At 51.3% G+C, this 17983-nt stretch overlaps 3 protein-coding genes across 3 annotated transcripts; 2 read left to right on the plus strand and 1 right to left on the minus strand.

Annotated features, from left to right (window-relative positions):
- Positions 1 to 80: 80 nt before the first annotated feature.
- parvin (beta-parvin) lies at positions 81 to 3434 on the plus strand. Its single transcript, XM_003747586.1, has 7 exons — positions 81 to 396; positions 1422 to 1570; positions 1807 to 1921; positions 2046 to 2373; positions 2533 to 2729; positions 2937 to 3065; positions 3173 to 3434. The coding sequence occupies exons 1-7, from the start codon at positions 285 to 287 to the stop codon at positions 3247 to 3249; spliced, it is 1107 nt and encodes a 368-aa protein (XP_003747634.1). The 5' UTR covers positions 81 to 284; the 3' UTR covers positions 3250 to 3434.
- A 2971-nt stretch (positions 3435 to 6405) lies between these two features.
- Positions 6406 to 7728, plus strand: LOC100906137 (uncharacterized). Its single transcript, XM_003747758.1, has 7 exons — positions 6406 to 6458; positions 6567 to 6594; positions 6751 to 6884; positions 7005 to 7099; positions 7216 to 7292; positions 7385 to 7495; positions 7631 to 7728. The coding sequence occupies exons 1-7, from the start codon at positions 6429 to 6431 to the stop codon at positions 7726 to 7728; spliced, it is 573 nt and encodes a 190-aa protein (XP_003747806.1). The 5' UTR covers positions 6406 to 6428.
- Positions 7729 to 11623: 3895 nt separating this feature from the next.
- LOC100906427 (calcium-responsive transactivator) lies at positions 11624 to 12691 on the minus strand. Its single transcript, XM_003747760.2, has 4 exons — positions 12638 to 12691; positions 12311 to 12387; positions 12158 to 12224; positions 11624 to 11973 (listed from the first exon to the last, which is right to left on the minus strand). Exons 1-4 carry the CDS (start codon positions 12689 to 12691, stop codon positions 11716 to 11718), a joined length of 456 nt encoding a protein of 151 aa, XP_003747808.1. The 3' UTR covers positions 11624 to 11715.
- Positions 12692 to 17983: the final 5292 nt, after the last annotated feature.

Raw genomic sequence — 17983 nt, forward strand, 5'->3', positions numbered from 1 at the left:
CGGCGAGGGCTGCGCGAGCGAGCTTGAATTTGGCGCCAAGCTTCCTAACAGAAGAAGGGCGGTTCTGTGTTCTGTGGTTCATTCTGGTCGATCGTCTGCTGCGTGCCACTTTCCCTCTATTTATTCCTTTTATGTTCTAGCCGATGTTTTTGTGTAGGCGAAGAGCGACCACACTTGAGAGTTGAGAGCCAAGGGGAATATCAGCTTCAGCGGTCAGCTGATCGTGCTCATTTCTCGGCGACCCCAACAGGGACATCTACCATTCTCCTCACAAGTTCGCCGAAATGGCATCACCTCAACCTAAAAGCCCCAAACCCGTGCATTCCCCAAAGAAGAAAGAGGAGTCTTTCCTCGACTACTTGGGAACACTCGGCCGGAGGAAGAAAATCAAAGAAGGTGAGCTCCATTCTCCGCGATGAGCTGCAAGTGACCCGTATTCGAGGAGTTGATGTCTTGCGTGTGCGGGGGGAATGTGCTCTTCCCTAAGTAGATCTGAGGAAGGAAAATTTTCGAGCGGTGACTGTTCGGTCGATCCCACGAATGTTTATACAAACACCGACTCACTCGGATAAGGAGATGACCAAATCGGGAGGACGCCTTTCCCGGCGTATGTCGCCTCGAGAAATTTTATTCAGCTTCAATTCGGAATGTTCTCCGACAGCCTCCGTGATTCGGGAAGTCGCTCTTTTTTATTCGCATATCTGCTAGGCGCGGGAGGGAGGCTGGTCAGAACGGAAATGGTGCAACACCGGGACATCGAGGCACCGCACGACGGTTGGCCGCTGGGAAACATTGTACAGCCTACTCTGTTCAGATCGTCTGAGGTGTTCTCACTCAAGCTCCACCCCTTGCGTCTGAGCGAGATGCTGTCAGTCTCGAGTCATCCTGCCATGAATCGGGAGACTACCCTTCAGTCAGGCTCCGAAAGACGATACCTTGCATGGATGCCGCCTCGATCATAGCGCGGCTTTTGAGCGCATGGAATCACGGCGCTGTTACGTAATCGTCTTGGAAGCAGACTGACAGCTTGTCATGTCTGAGAACATCACGCCTAATTTATGCTCATGCTGTAACGTATGCGTACAGGCGGAATGTGGAGTTCAAGATGCTGTGCAAACCTTAAATCATCGGGTCGCTCCGAGAGCCTCCCAGTCGCATCTCAGTCGTTCCAACGCGCGTCAGGATGAGCGGTTCCTGGGATCGCATTGAGGGAATTGATTGGAGGGCTCTCTACCGAGAACTTTGGCAAGACACGTGCTCGCGCACTTTGCGCGTGAAAGAGTCCGGAGAAACTCTACCGCCCGGCCTGAAGTGTGCGTTAGGAATCTATATTGTCCCATGGTTTCGTTAATGTTGGTCATGAGTGCTTCAAGATATTTAATAGAATCGAGAGGATCCTGAGCTTCTCCGGTCAATTGCAGTGGAAGACTTGCGCATCGAAGAATCGAAGGCTATCGATTATGAGGGACGGATTCTGGATTCGGAGATCCTTCCCGAAGACTGCCACCTCGAGGAAGGCGAAGAACGAGCTGTCATCGAGCGCGAATCCTACGAGAGCGCGTCTTTCCAAGTGAGTCATTCTTCTTTCATTGGGAATTGAATCACGTCCTCTTTATTCACCCCGATTCCAAGGTCGACATCCGGGCGTACCATCCAACGTGGTATGAAATGCCCTTGTCCGTCTTCGAGCTCAATTCTTGTAGAGTGAAGCTTGTCATCGTAATCTCCCCCCAAAGTCTCCCGCGAGTTCTGCTCGATGATGATTGTTCTCGAGCTTCCGAGAATCTGATACTTGATCTATCGCAGGAACTCGTGAAAATTCTCATCGAGTGGATCAACGATGAATTGGCTCCAAACAGGATTCTCGTCAAAAGCATCGAAGAGGATCTGTACGATGGACAGGTGCTCCACAAGCTGTTGGGTGAGGAACCCCATCATCGACTTTTTCTCTCAGGCGTTCGGTAGTAGATTGTCCCGGGAAAATCTCCCTACAAGATGCGCTGCGGTATCTCATTTTTCGATCGTCTCCTTCTCCCTTTTCCCAGAAACACTCTCCGGAGCAAGGATCGATTGTGTAGAAATGACTCAGAGCAACGAAGGTCAGAGAGAAAAACTCAAAGTTGTCCTGGAGAAAGCCAGCCAGGCTCTCGGTGTGCCGACCTGGGGCCAGGGTCTAAAGTGGAGCGTTGATGCGATTCACTCCAAGAATGTTGTCGCCATCGTGCATTTACTGGTCTCTCTCGCGCGACACTTCCGAGCCCCGGTCCGGGCGCGTCTTCCGGAGAACGTCATCGTGTCAGTTGTGTCCGTGACGAAGCGTAATGGACAGCTTATTCCCGCCAAAGTGCAGGAACAACTTACGACGACCTATGAGTGAGTGAAACTCCTTGCTCTGAAAAACTAAAAATCCCCATCAAAATATTCGTGCAGAGAACTTAGCGAACCGAAATCAGAAATATCGGTTCGATCGATGGAGTCACGAGAACGAACGGAATTTGGATTCGTCTGACGCTGTGGGTTCCCTCATTGCAGTGAATACGGGATGAAGGTGGAACGCGATGCTTTCGACCAGCTGTTCGACCAGGCGCCTGAGAAACTTTCGGTAGTGAAGAAGTCTCTCCTGACATTCGTCAACAAGCACTTGAGTAAGATCAATTTCGAGATCACCGACTTGGACAAGCAATTCCATGACGGAATCAACTTGGCGCTCCTGATGGGACTTCTCGAGGGTCAGTATCAAGCGGATGTTCGGTAAATGTGTGCCGCTACTAGTGTTCTTGCCAATCATTCCATACGATCAGGAGACTCCTGATTGTATGTCATTGTCATATTACCCCCTGAGGGTAGTGCGTTGCTATATCTATAATGATCGTAATCTCCATGATGTTTTCTACACTGTCACCTATGATCGACTCATGAGCTCTCAACTTCCGCAGGATATTTTATTCCCTTGCACAATCTGAGCCTTACACCAGAAGCTTTTGATCAGAAAGTGAATAATGTTGCATTCGCCTTCGGTCTGATGAAGGACGCTGGTTTGCCAAAGCCCAAAGCACGCCCCGAAGGTAAGTCTCTCCAAGCTAGTTTCCGAGACTTTTCCAATGTGCCCTCAACCGTAACGGCGATTGAATTGATACGATCGATAGCTAATGAAATTCAATCTCTGTTGCAGACATTGTGAACTACGACCTGAAGTCGACGCTCCGAGTGCTCTACAATATCTTTTCACAGTATAAGAACTCTCCTTGAATGCCTTTCGTTCCGAGTGGGAAAGGAATCATGTTAATATGCTGCTGTTATATAGACTTACCACGGGTTCATAATTCATCCTGCGGACACAATTTAAAAATGCATTTAACGACTGAGTCATATAAATAAACAAGTGCCTTCCCTTGTACTAAATACGCATCTGGGACCCGAATAAAACATTTCAATAACCTCCGAACGATAGCAGAGAAAAATCTAGCCGCTGCCCCGAACATGAGAGCTGAACGGTAGCTCAAACAGAAGTTCTCTCTCCCAGAGGGAATTCGTGGAGCAAATCACACTGTCAGAGCCTAGACGAAAGGAGACGATATGCGCTGTCTTTCTATGAATCATCATTTCGTGATTCTGACGAGACGTGCCAAAAATCTAACTTTCCCAATTTCAAACACCATTGACCATGCTTCCCAGCACGAGGCCGCGAACGGCGGAGATGACTTGGCGGCGGGGGCGCTCGGAGTCTCCAACAAGGAGGTATTCCTAGTGTCTCTTCTCGGAGACCGAGTCCCTGTTTTCCCTGAAACATCCGTTCATTTATCCGTACCGAGTCGAGCGCAAAGATTAAGGAAGGAGAGCCCGCTCCATCTTCTTCGCTCGATGATGTTCCGCCTGGTCAGTCTTCACCTGCAACGTGGGAGTCCGGCATGGGTTAGCTCAGGGAATCTAAATTCAACCCTCTGACCCTCCAAGCGGCGGCTCATGAAAATTCGAACTTGAACAAGTGGGGATGCTTCCAGTTCGATTCGAAGCGAGGGTATCTCGTCTCTCGAGCTGATGGAATAGGCGTTCTCCCGATGAGTCCAGACCATCTGGAGCTAGACTGATTCTGAGGCAGACGATTGTAAATCGAGAAAGTCGAGGGTCTTCGAAGCCGTATCGTGTGACGAACCGATGCTGGAGGTCTTCGAATACCGTGTGACGCACCCGATTCGATAGTCTGCTGTTCTCGCTTCCTGGTCCGAGTGGGAACGAAGATAATCCCGTACTGCCCCTTGGCCGACAAGTCCGGTAGTTCCGAATGGGCGGCCCGATTCAAGGAAACATCCTTTCTGTCGCAGCCATCCCGCGTGACCGAAGTCTCAAACCGATCATCCATGGCAGCAGGCAGAGCGAAATCGAAAATTATGTGTTAATCCACCGATTATTGTGGGCACCAACGACCGTCGAGGCTGGCATTCAATCCTCGATTATAAAAACTCAATACTTCTATGTCTCACATCAAATCGCGGATCGTCTGACTTATCGCACGGGTCTTCGAGGGCCGCCCGTCTACGTCGCCGAGCAGCAAGCTGCGTGCCGGCTCCGATACTGTCCGGCGACGGTGAACGAGAGTGGATTATTCCCCAAAGATCTTTGAGAATTTCCTCCTCGATATCCTCACCTGGATCCTAGACCTAGAATGTCCAAGCTGCAGAGTTGTCGTCGCGTCGCCGTGAAGCCCGTAGACACGAGGAATGGAAATATCGGTCGAAGGAAACTTCGTGTGAGGGGAGGAAGAAGAATCCAGGAGACGTTTCTCAGGGGGAGCCGGTTTTATTCCATCACCTTCTGACCTTCGGGGGATTCGCTATTGCTACAAGCGATAAAATCTCACGATAGGCTCTTCAAAAGAACAGTTTCTAGCGCAAATCTCTCCGAGGAACCACGAAGACCGCATTCGAGAAGTGCGGTTCCTCCAAATGTTTTCCGGACAGCCCACTCTTGAATACTTCGCACTCGAACATTGTCTTCGAAAGGCCTCAGGGCATCCACGATATCCCATATGCACATTTCTTTTACCGTTCCCGAGTCACTCACGAGGGTATTCGTCGCCAGAAGAACTCGAAGCTCCGAGGGTCTGATATTTTTTCCCTTCTCCGAATAAAACTCCGCGTATGAGATTATTATTACGGCTTCACCTAACGTGGTAGCTTCGCGGAGGGAGATAACATCGGATGTGGAGCAACGGATTCGAATTTGGCGTTCGGGCTGTATAGGCCGATTCAGGATACGCACCAGATCCATGCGAAAACATTCATTCCAGAATGTTCGCGAATCTTGCGCTCTCCTGTGAGCCCGCGTGAAGATTCTCTCGATCGCAAAGCCGGCGCAGCTGCGAAGATGATCTTCTTTCGAATTCTCCCCTAGAAATTCTGGGGTGAAAGTTCTTGAGATGTCTCATTATCGTATTGCTTCCATCGCGATCATTGGTGGAGTCCCGTGTACATGCCTTCACGCAGCTCTTGCTGAACACAAGGATCCCCGACCAGGCCCTGTGAACTGATTTATATGCATGTAAGATTAGGCGTAAACTTGCAGCCATGGCACGGCAGAATCGTGACCGACATAATTGCGCCTTCCGATCCATTCTGAGTGATTTCCTGTCAAGCGATCTTTCCATCTAATTGCCTCGAATATGATGAACGAACTTGTCGAGGCTCTGCAGTCGGTCGCGAGAGAACTTTCTCCAGCGAGAACGCTCGTTATAGAGAGAGTAAGTTCACTGGTAAACCTGGAGGATTGAATACATCGGAACACAACTCTCGCCTTCCTTTCATGCCACAACTTTTCTTTCAGCCTTTTGCCATAGCTCAAGCTGTCATAATGATCCCATCAATTGAAAGCCTTCGCGGACTTTTCCACCGGCAGCTCGTAGGAGCCGACAGCAGCCGACGACCAACCAGAAAGCCATCGACAGGTGACGCCTCTGCCTTCCTTTTGTAGAAGCCTCACAGGCTGACATTCGTCTTCTATTTCATTCTCGCGCTCTCGTGGCCTCTTGGTCTGTCTCAGACTGTTATCGGAGTCAATCATGCTTCCGTTCTTCTTTAGAACTGAGATCATTGAGCCGAGAGCTTCTGGGGCACGATCGACACTCGACTTTTTGACGCATTGATTCACAGACCTGACGGAAGACCTATGCACAAGTCTTGAGGGAGCGGAGCTCGGTCTCTCCCTAGCGTCGAACTCGACGGGGGAAGCTGACTCTCCCTACCGTCATAAACTCATCATCGACAATAAATCGTTCGATGAACAGCGGTAGTCAACATGAGCAGAGGGTGCTTTTCGTGGCTCACGAATCAATTGTTCCTGGCACGCGCATCCGTAAGATGTCTCTCCATGATTGAGCTGAGGATTCGGATACAAAATCGATTCGCCATTTACGCGAGAAGTAATCCACCGACATGGTCAGCTACGTCGCGAGCATCCTTATCGTGAGTTCTCTGTTGAAGAAAGCCTTCGAGATAGAGTCGCTTCCTCGTTACTTCCGAGCCTTCGGTTTCTCTCCTCATGGATAATACGTGCAGTCGCTTCTCACGCAGGTGACCATTGTGATTTGCGTCAGCCAGGGTTCGTGTTGACTAAATAAGAGTCTTTACATTGGCACGATCCATCTGATCGATTCCATACTCCACGAACTTGTTCGCTATTGCTTCCACGGTTTATGAGAAAATCTAGAAACCGATACAGCAAATTAATTCCGATGAGAATATTTCACCTGAGCAGGCCACGCACAGAGATGCTCTCTGCAAGAGTGTGCGGCTCTACTGACAAGCATGTCCCGTCGCTCCTTCAAAAATGGGCAGATGGACGCTCTGATCTGCAGCGAAAACTCTAACCCAGGCGACAATTTCGTCGAGGTATCCCCCTGGATGTTCTTCGCAAAATTTCGTGATATACATATGCCATCGTAGATCGTAGAGCGCCAATTTCCCCCGTGGACGATGATCGTCAGGATCTCGCAAGACTCGTTCTTTCAGCCGATTTTCCCGAGTCAGGGCTCCAGCCGGACCTCTCACAAAATTTCCAAAGTTACAAGGAACACACGGGGCGATGGCTTTCTGGAATGGATGAAGTGAGTACCGATGCAGTCGTGAGTTTCGCACAATCATTATCCTTCTGCATTTCGTCTCTTCGCTTCGCTTCATATCTCAGATGATCAGAAATGTGTCTAATAAAGCTACACCCAAGAGATTGGGATCGATCCTCGTCAGCATCCAACCGTCGAGATGACGAGCTCTTCGACGGCACCGGCAACGATTCCTTCGGTTGAGTATTCAGTTTCAACGTGTGAGCATTCCAGTCTCGCTTGTTTCGCTCCAACATTTAAATTTATATCTCCGATACATGACTTGTTCAGCGGAGGAAAATCAGTACGAGGAAACAGCCCCGATGTTCAGCAGCGACAGAACGGACACGTATTCGCTCTCGAGGCCGCAAGAATCGAGCCCAGATGCAACGCTGTATCCAGGTGAGATATCCTATGAGACTCTCGTCCAGGGGCCAAAATTTCGGAGCCACGGAGGTTTTGCGAAAGCACCGTTTTCTGTTCAAGCCCTCGATGGGAGGAAGCCCGAGACTTCAAGATATGATCGGACGTCCTCAGACAGGAGCGGCAGAAGATCGGAATCACTGAGGGCGCGATCCTTCGCTCTCTCTGCAACGCCGGGTCAGGCTCGCCAGGTCGTACGAATCAAGCAGTAGGAAAACACCACTGTTCCCGGACGAACGAGCGACCTACCACATCGCCTGTGTCTCAGTATCGACTGGAGTTGAGAACCCTTAGGGGGTCGGGAGGGCACCAATGACAAAATGTATCCATTCGAAAAAACTCAGAATTTATTGAGAATTGCTCAAGAGACTTCTGCCATCGATGTCTACTTATATAGAACCTGTATATACGACCCCACAGCGTAGGCGAGAAACTGCACCTCGTCCTAATTTTGTACAGGCTCATTTTGTCGCCGAGAATCGACGGGATGGGATTCTTCAAGATCGGCGGGTGGTACGGGTCTCGCGAACGATACTACCGTGTAATTGGGGTTTGATGATCTCCAGAATAATGACTTTCAGGGATCTTATCACAGCTAGAGCCATCGGTATGGAAAAAATATCCAAATCCACCGGAGAGCGGAGGACTTGGTCCTGGTCAGTTCCAAGTTCTGCATGCAGCAAAGGACGAGTCTAAATCAGGAATCCCAAATTTCGACTCTCTTGCGCCAAACCGCTGAGAATCTATGCTGCACTATGATGGTCCCGGGACATCTCAATGAGCTTTCGATGACATCCAGACTGAGTTTCCACAAACAATGTCGATGCTCACTGTGTATCATATGAATCTTCGTATCTGAGCCGAAGTCTTCCTGGAGGCAAGGGGGTGAGCTCTTGAGAATCTTGACGAATATGACGCCCAGAGGAAGAATGCCTGTGAATCAACACAGTGATTCGAAACGAACTCACCTCTCCGGACGCTTGTTGGCCCGCAGACATGCCGGGGGAAATGACCATGGTTTTGACGGTCTTCACGACGTCCTCACAGAAGCCAGCTAGATCCCCATCTGTAGAAGCCACGAAGGTTTTCTTCGATCGCCCTGGAGTTCGAACGAGTGTGATATCAACGCCGCACGAAAGGTAGCTAGGGCTTCCCTGTCGCGAGCCGAAACCGCGGGTTCGAATCTCGCCGGCAGATTATGCAGGTACCAGGCATGGGTCGGCTGGGATACATTTGTCGTCTGCCTGCTCAATTCACATGATCCTGCTCGAATCTGCATCTTTCAGACCTCTGAACATTTCTTCCGGTCGGATAGGGATTCGGATTGAGCAATTTTTCACCTTACTCTCCAGGAAAGTATTCCTAGCAAGCGTGTGGTCTCTAGCCGACTAGCCGCGCTCCAGGGCCGTGATTGATCTGACTGAGAGCGTATGAATCTCGCTCTAGGCCCGCGTTCTGGTGCATCCTATGGATTTCATTTTATCAGCCGGGTGCCTTTGTCAGCGACGATGCGATCAACTCGCTCGAAATCATCGTCGAAGAATTACGAGTTCCCCTGTCTGACCCGACGTCGACGCCCTAACAATCATACGTTCGTCTAGGGGAAAAGTACCACTTTTGAAGCGTGAACCAGTTTCGGAAATAGGGATTTGACACAGTGTTTATGATCCATGACTGGTCACGGTGGAGTTCCATAGACCACTATGGGGTGTTCCAAAACGGGTCTCCCCAAATAGCTGGTAATCAATGTGAATTTCTCTGAGGTGTTCCAAAACCGCTTCATCTGCCCTACTCCCCTCTACACAGCATCGAGTTGAATTTAACTTACCTTCACCGGCGTTCTCAACAACCACGATCAGAACGGCTGTCGGGGATTCCGGCGAAGATTCCGAGGCCCGGAGCAGATCTCTCAATTCGCGTCTACTGAGTTGATGATAGAACCTTTCGTTCAAGAAGCCGAACATTCTGCTGCGCTGAAATCGTATAAACTGGCATTAAACTGCGTGAGAAGCCGGATTCCGTCCGTCGGAGGGTGTCCGCTGATAGTTAAGGAACGGCGGCGAGAAAAGAACAGCGAGCCAAGCGACAGAATTCCTTTGCAGAAGGTGGGTGTCAGTCCAGAATCCGTAATGACGATCCATCCCGATTCGAGCTTCCTGCGTAAATCGGAAGGATAAACGGAAGAGGCGTCATTTCCGGCATGAAACGGATTGATCTTCGCGTGGGAAGCAGGTAGTTCCTGGAAACTACCGAGACCCTTCACAGCGACGCGACGTCGATCGAGCTCCGGCAGGGAGGCGACTGCTCTTTCGGGCTCTCCGTAGCCGTATCCGCGACTGCGGATGGATCAATGGAAAATCAATGGATTCTGGACGCGATATTTGCTACGAATTGAGCGCAGTCCGAAATCTTTTGATGGATGTTCACGAAGTGTTTTGAGAGGGCTTTCCCGTCGAATCTCAGCCATCCGACAGGCTCCGTGTATTCGAAAGTGCGGAAATAATGCTCTGCGAAAAATCGGCCGATGAAGTCTCTGTCGGGCTCACGAAGTCCGACCAGTCTCACTGACAGAGTCATTACACGCGTGGTCTCTGACAGAACATTCATTTGGAGCGTCGATTTTCTCATTTCCGGTCCCGAGTCGCCTCGCATCATAGATGGCGAGACTTCCTGGCGCAATGAGCGAGACGGTCACTGATATCCCCTCGGATCTTCTACCGTTTTCGAATTCGGTTCGCTTCACAAAGAAATCGAAAGAGGGGACAGCACAGGAGATTGTCATCACGATCCGATTCGTGATCGCCTGAGGTCTGCCAATTGTAATGTCTTGCCTACTTCTGTGCTGATCCCACGCGTGCTATAAAACGCGTCATCATACAGCGGCGAAAGCAATGTGGAACGATGCGGCCGGAGCTTTCTGATGCGAGCGGAACTTACTCCAAACACACAGCAGGCTCCTTCGACTCTTTCGAACGCGGTTTCAGGGGTTTAATGTAGAGCTCTGAGCCTTACCAGGTTTTCCTGGATGAGTCCCGCACATCCGATACCACGATGGAGGGAGTCGGTGCTGAGGAGAAGCCGTCGGAGCACTGACTTGCCAGTGCTTCGGCAGGAGGCATTATTATCGAACGCTGGGAGCAGGTAGATCTACCGCCGGTAAGGCCGAACAACGGCAAGCATGTGCATCGCTCTTGCTCAGGCTCATGATGACGAGAGCGAAAGGGAAAGGAGAAGATATTAAAATAGAGAGCGAGGTAAGATGGTGAGCGGGACGGTTTCATATACAGCCCCGGAATAAATCACTCAGGTTCCTAAGCGAACTCCGGATCTGGGATCCCGGCAGTTTGTTTTGGACTTTGCTGCCGTGGCGTATGAATCATGAGCATCAGCCGGGCGCGTTGGCCTGGTAGAAAGATTAGCCACTCACTCAGTTGAACTTGGTCCCCTCTCTCTCTTAAGCTCTTTTTCCAGCTAGACGGCCATTCTGACGAGAGGGACTCCAATCTCGTGGCACACACAAGAGCCGCACTCGAATCAGGATCGTAAAGAATCGGTGGGTCGTATCCGGACGCGACAGAGATTTTCGGGCACCCAGACGAGAAGCGATGTGTATGTTGTGCGCCGATCTCAACAACATCATCCGGAAAATTAACGACGATCGACGGCCCAGCCGGCTCAGACTTGGACGAGCCACCTCTGTTTTTCAATCGTGTGCGTGAATAATTCGGAACGCCACCGCAGTGTATGGGCAGGGTTTCTGGCGCGGGGACTTTTGATATGAATGCAGAACTGTGTGTATGGATGCGACATTGTAGAGAGGAATGCTCGGTTTCAAGCGAGCAGGCGACCGATGCACGATCATTCGCAGAGCGACGCGATCGTTCTTCCCGGGCTGTTTGTTTGCGCATTGAGATGGTACTGAGACACGGACAGTTTCAAAATTCAGAGAGCTACCGAACTACCCATGAGCTCAAGCATCGGAGGGACCGCTCCCGTCGGATCCTCCAATGGATGAAACACCTGCACCGGCATCTGACTGATTATGACCGAAAGAAGATTTGGACCTGTTTATGAGACTGGTTTCGTACAAGTTTTTACAGATATACATATGTATGTACATGAGCCATCAGAGGGTTATACATTCGGGAATCAGCTGCCCAGGCGAATTTTCTGAGTGACCTTCCAAGATGTCAAGGCTATCATTGCGAAGACTGGATGGGCATAAGGACCACCCCTTGAGGCGTCGATTTGGCAACATATTGTATCGTTCCGCCGGGATTCTGAACGGCCTCGATCAAGGAAACTTCCGACACCATAGGATGCGTCGAAGAAGACGAGGCCAACTGCACGAGGTGCGGTGGAGCTGCAGGGGTTTGTGTTTGCAGGGTCGGAGCGCTTGCGGGATTCTGCTGCTGGACTATGACTCTCGGCTGGGGAATCGAGTTCGATGGGGGAATCTGCGATGGAAGCAAACGTTACGTTCCCCATCGGTCATTGGTATCGTAGTATCGACAGCACGGAGGGCGATGCAAGATAATCGAGAGCGTGCGGGAATCGTTTTGCCGACGGGACCGTGAACACTGTCGATCTTTATTCATAATTCTGAGTCTTTCCCCTCAACGTGAAAACACACTCGCTTACATTCTTGATCTGTTCGTTGGCCACTGTACCCAAGTACAGGAGATTCTTGAGAAGATGGTTCTGGACGCTGAAAGCAGAGTTCACTTAATAATAACAGCTGTACGTCATAGTTTTCTTTCACAATGTTCGACGGAAAATGGAAGATTTACTCACATCTGGCATTCGGAGACCTTGCCTTTATTCTGCAGATCGGTTATCTGCATGAGCAAATGATGGTTCTCATCGAGAAGCTGCGCGAGGGAGAAATTATTAGTTCGAAGATCATCATTGATTTGTTTGTAGTGAGTGGTCGATGAGCCAAATGACTAGTGCCCACTGTTTGGTAGAGATGGTGAAGAGAGATTCTCTTGGGAGGCCCAGTTGAGAGTATGGCGCGAAAAGTCGCTTGTATAGACAAAAACCTGCTCCTTCCCGAGTTCAAGTAGTGTGGTATAGACCGGTCTCTCGAAGATTTGAAAACACCGCGCACGGCTGACTCACCTTCACCAGGTTGCCGCGTTCAGGCAGGTCTTTGATTAATCGCGTTCCCGACATTGATCATTCGAGTCCGTCCGCATGGAAATCAGGACCGTTCTCACAGCTGACGGAGTCTCGATCAAAATCGAACGCTCCGACGTTTAGCCCGCGGAAAGAGCGGACTCGCCGCGGCGGTCGAACCCACGGGCCTCCTTCTCCGAAGGCTCTGCAAGATGACCGCTGACGGGCTTCATAGACAAGGGGGCTGAAAAACACGCGCGGGTGTATATTCTGAGCACACTCCCTGGATCGCGAGACACTCCCCTCTTGAACGGGCTGCGAAATTTTCATCAGCGAGTCTAGATCTGGATAGAGTTCCACAGCGGAGGAATATAAAGCGTTTAGAGAGAGCGTTCTCCCTGCTGTGCGAATGCGCGCAATCTTCCTTTCGAGCGAGCTCTTGATAATGAGCCTTGGCCACGGAGAATCCGTGACATGTCTGCAGTGACTCTCGCCTTTTATTATTTATCGATCAGCATGAGTCAAGCTTTCTCGAGCCTACTGTATTCAGGAAACTCGAGCCGGAGAGGAGGACTTCGAGGGAAAATAGCTTTTCTGCGGGTTTTCGTTCGATTCTCACGAATTCTCCCGTGACGGACGTGCAACATATCCATTACGTTTTCCGCACGTCCTTCTCCCCTCAGCCTGGAAGAACGACCACCCGAATGTCGATTGCTGTGTTCCTGACCGTGCGTCCGACAGGGGAATCCCCTGTCCGGCAGGTGAGCTCGGGATGAGCGTAGACGTATCGATGCGACTATCGAAAGTGCAGCGATGCGAAAAGGCTGCTCGCGAGGAAATCTGGAGCGCCGCACATCAACGTCAACATACAGATGAGCTCGTTTCCATTCCCTATGCTTCGCATTTCCACGCGCCAAGTTGCTGCTCGTGGATAGATAATAATTCACAATAACACTCCCGTAAGCGGTCGCCCAGCTTGTTCTAGTTTATGGCGAGCCTGAGGGAGCGAGAATGGGATACCGATTTTGATAATCAAAATTTCCTGCATAGAGAGAGTGCCACCATCGGATGCACTCGGGAGGACCACGGAGAGCTCTCTCTATCGATTCAAAGATGTTCTCCCGAAATTCCCGCTGTTCATCTCGGCTCCCGATCGATCATGGAGCTGAACCTGTTCACAGGGCTTGGTAGTTCTGGTCCACAACGGGATCCCCAGCGTCTGGATTTGGATTCGCCCTTCCAATTCTTTCCCGAGCCGGGAGGAGAATTTTAGGCGGTCAGCTTCACGCTCGATATTCATCATCGGAGTATAACGGCGATCCCTGGGAGCTTCAAACCGAAAGTCATGCGTCCCCGGGGATTCGGACGCTCCCTGGCTGACAGAAAAGTACTCATCAATGACGATATGCGAGCGCGATTTCGTGCTGTGGCGTTGGCACTGAATAAGCCTTAAACAAGTTGCTCCTTCTCCGGAGAGGCATCAGGAGTTAGCAGAGCTTGCGATTTCCTCCCGTAAGCAGCGAGTGTACACTCTGGGCTCTCACAATATTCACTCTTCACGGCTCCCATGATTCGCTAATCTGTCGAGCTCCTGGGACTGCTCTGGCATAATTGTGTCGCTGATCATTAGTAGCTCATCTCAGGTTGCGAGCGCTCAGAGCATTCCCGCTCGCGCCGATCCGGGACGAGTCGATTCCGGCAACCCTATTCCCGAAGGTCCCCGGGCTGGCGTATCGAGGCAACGAGCCCGATTTTTCATTTTGCTTCTGGGCGCTCGCCGATGTGATGGTCGAATGCGTTCTCCGTGAAGTGACGCCGCTTGAACGGTCGGAAATTCGGGGAGGCTTGCCCCAGCGGTTCCGCCAGGCGTTTCTCCGATCGTTCTGTCATACTGTCCGTCGGCTCACCCCTCAATGACTCCGTGAGCTGTTCCGTTGGGACTCCCGTGGGGTCCAGACAGAGGGGTGTGACGTCCGCTGTGAGACTCGCGCGCTTCGGGTACGACTATCGTTCCGTGGATAAAACACCAGTCGGGGAAGCGAGACCGCTAGACCGCGACGAGAGCCAGTACCTGTCCAGCTACTGGAATCTTCCGGGGGCTCCATCGACAAAGGCGCCAATCCTGGAGCACCTTCCAAGGATCGACACGTAGGCGATCCCGAGCAGGAGGCTTAATATGGCGTCATTGCTCGAGAGTGCGTATGTGAGCCAGTACGTCGCTGTTTCTCGAGCGGGTCGGGTCTCACCCGGGTCTGAGCCTAAGCGATCCCATGAGAACTGGGAGCGTTATTGGGGCTCCCGCTCCGAACTCTATCGACTCGTTTCAGACTGAACTCCCAGGAGAGGTTCCGGTGCTGTTCAGATTGAGGATTTCACAAACTGCGGGCCTGGTTGAGCGTCCTGTGAGGCCGCCTCGGTCGTCTCGGTCCCGCTTCCGGCTGACCTGAATCGGCGTCACACGCGAGATGTTTGTTATTGCCTCATTTGTTTCCACAATCGGATAAATAAGGATTTCAAATGGTCTTGCCAAACGTTCCATCGACGGAGTCCCGCAAAGAAGATCCTCCCGGATGAATATTCCTCGCCGCCTCCCTCATCCCTTGCCCATCGAACCCAGGTCGATCCTTTCCACGCTTCTCGATCGTGTCCAGATCGGTGCCGAATCCTCCGAATCGTGTCCGAATCGCTTCTCAGGAATTTTTGATTCCGACTTGCTTTCATTTGTGAAGATCGCTCCGTCGAGGATGTACAGCGGGGAACGGGGAATGAGCCTGAGCGTCGAGGAAGCCGTTTCGCTTAGCTTTAAGAGAACTTGGGACGTGATTGCGGATCTTTCCTGCTGTCCTCTTTGTTCCCGGCAGATAAGGAGGGAATTATCGGAATACGTGATGTCCATTTCCAGCGGAATCTGCGGGGCTCGCAGCTTAAGATTGATGACGAGGATCCTCCCACTCAATTTGACGGCGCGGCGTCAGCCTTCTCGAGAATTTCTCGACGCCAAGTGACCTTTGACCTCGGATACTAGGTAATCACAATCCTTCGGTGAGTATATGACGGAAAATTCTCACACGACGGAACCGCATGCAAGGAGGAGAGACCCCATTCTCTGAGTGGAGGAACGCTCCTTGTAAGTCGGCTCCGGTCCGATGTCTTCCACGATTCAGACGCGAGTGCATTCAACTTGCTTCGGTGTCGACACGATTTGCTGAACACTCGCCCTCCAATCATCGTAGATACCTGGTTTCCAGCATGGAATACATTATTCCCCATATCTCTCTCGGAGGAAGAGGGAATACCCATGCTATGCTTGCATTTAGCAATCATCGAGCGTGCAGCCATCTATGGTCTGGCTGAAGCTCCGCGGAAAATCTCGTGGCCCAGAACCTGTGGTATCGACAGATCGAGACTCAGATGATCCTCCATCATCGTCGAATGCGCGAGGAAACAATCGCGAGCTCCGGTTCTGTGAGCCGTAAAGCTTGGACCTGCCATCATTCGCTCAGTCGGGCCCGCGGTTGGCCATCCGCGCGGAAAAAGGAGACGGCTTAGGACGCATCTCAGGCCGGTGGCTGGCCGCCCCAGAGAACGGTATCGGTCCCCTCGTCCCAGCTATCGACCCACCCGATCGAACAACTAGACTTTCGGAAAGGAAAAGTTGAAGCAGCCTGTTTTGTTGCCGGCTAAAGCGAGAAGAGACCCTTTCAAGTTGAGGAACCTTGGCACGATAGGTACTCTGTGGGGTAGCTACAGATCCTGGAACCGATGAGAATTTTGAGCATCAAGAATCGAGTTTGCCAGAGAAGGACCGAGAAGAGTCTCTTCGACCTTCTTCGACTGCTCCGGAAATTGAACTTTCTTGTGTGGAGATTAGGTGATGCATCCGATGTTCCTCATATGCCCGTATGTGCGCTGGTCGGTTGGAGCGAGAACAAATACATGCGGGTATTCGAGCAGGCTCATGGAAGAACGCTGGATGAGTTTCAACAGTCGCTTCTAATCTCAAGAGAAATTTCATTAGCCACTCCGTCAACTAGAACGAGCGAGTGGCCAACCACGCGAGCGAGCGAGCGAGCGAGAGGCTGTGTCTCAAAGAAGAGATAGTGAAGAGTAAACTTCGCTCTAATTAGCTCCGCGCGGCTCTAGGAGGGCTTCAGACACCGAGCTTATCGCTCGAGTTCGCTACGTCTTCATGTACGTTCTCTGTGAACGAATCCGCGTATTGAAAGGATTTTTTCCCTCTCCAGAAGGGCGAGCCGGCTGCCGATGGAGACAGTGGCAAAATGATGACTCTGTAAACATCCGCTCCCTGAAAATTCCGCTTCGGGAAAGTTGCCCGACAGTTTTCCAACGGGCTCATTTCCTCGACAGACGACTTCGCATATTCTGCGCTTTACACGAGCTGAAGACATCGTCAGCTAGAAAAACAAGCTCCCCTGTCAGCAAGTCATCCACGAGACCCCGGCCGAATGAGAGAAAACTGAAACTTTTGTTTCACATCCGGGACGGCTCGCGGGCACACCAGGAGCGCGCGTTCCGGACGAGGCTGTTTCGCGAGGGCTCATCTCAAAAGTTCTGTATCTCTCCGGGCTTTAATGTGTCCGCATTTAATTAGATCCCGTTCAGGATTGACTTTCCGAGACTCCATTCATCTTGGTCGGGTTCGCCGACCCTTTTATCCGGCATCGATGTAACTTTTGATAGCTCCGCTCCCTGTACGGTACCAGCTGAGGTTCCGCAGTTCCTTACGCTCATCTGATGGAAGGCTGCTTGTCTGCAGTAGACATCGATTCAGAATCAAGTAGACGTTCCTCGGAGTTCAGAGGAGAACGTCTCGGAGGAATGCAAAAACAGAATTCGATGGCCTCCGATCATCTGCATCGATTTTTGCTCATTTTTCTGTTGCGCTCGATGAAATGCCCACGCTCGAGATCGATCAAGTGACACGAGTCTCTCCATCATCGGATTCCTTCGGCGCGTTTCTCCGCCGGCGGAGACATCGTTCCCATCAATATGCTTTCTCTTCTGCGATTTTGAACTGCTTCTCCGATGTTACTCGCAGCGATCTTCTCGAGCGTCGCATGCAGATTTAGCTTCTTTATCAAAGTTCCTGTCAGAGCGAAAAGGCGTGCGAGGACGGTGTCTGGTCTGATACATAAATAATGAGATGCTGCCGCTGCTGGGCCAGTGCGAGGCAAGAGTGGGATGGAGTTCTCTCGTAGTGGTGTCACTTCGATTGTCTCTCGACGGCAATAAACGGCGGCCGATTCGGGATTCAGAAGCTCGGTGTGCTGGAGCCTCGGAAGGAACTCCGGCCGCTATCGAGCGAATAGAGCGCGGGCCGTGAGGGCC

The sequence above is a fragment of the Galendromus occidentalis genome, unplaced genomic scaffold, assembly GCF_000255335.2.
Source record: "Galendromus occidentalis unplaced genomic scaffold, Mocc_1.1 scf7180000077524, whole genome shotgun sequence".
Lineage (NCBI taxonomy): Eukaryota > Metazoa > Arthropoda > Arachnida > Mesostigmata > Phytoseiidae > Galendromus > Galendromus occidentalis.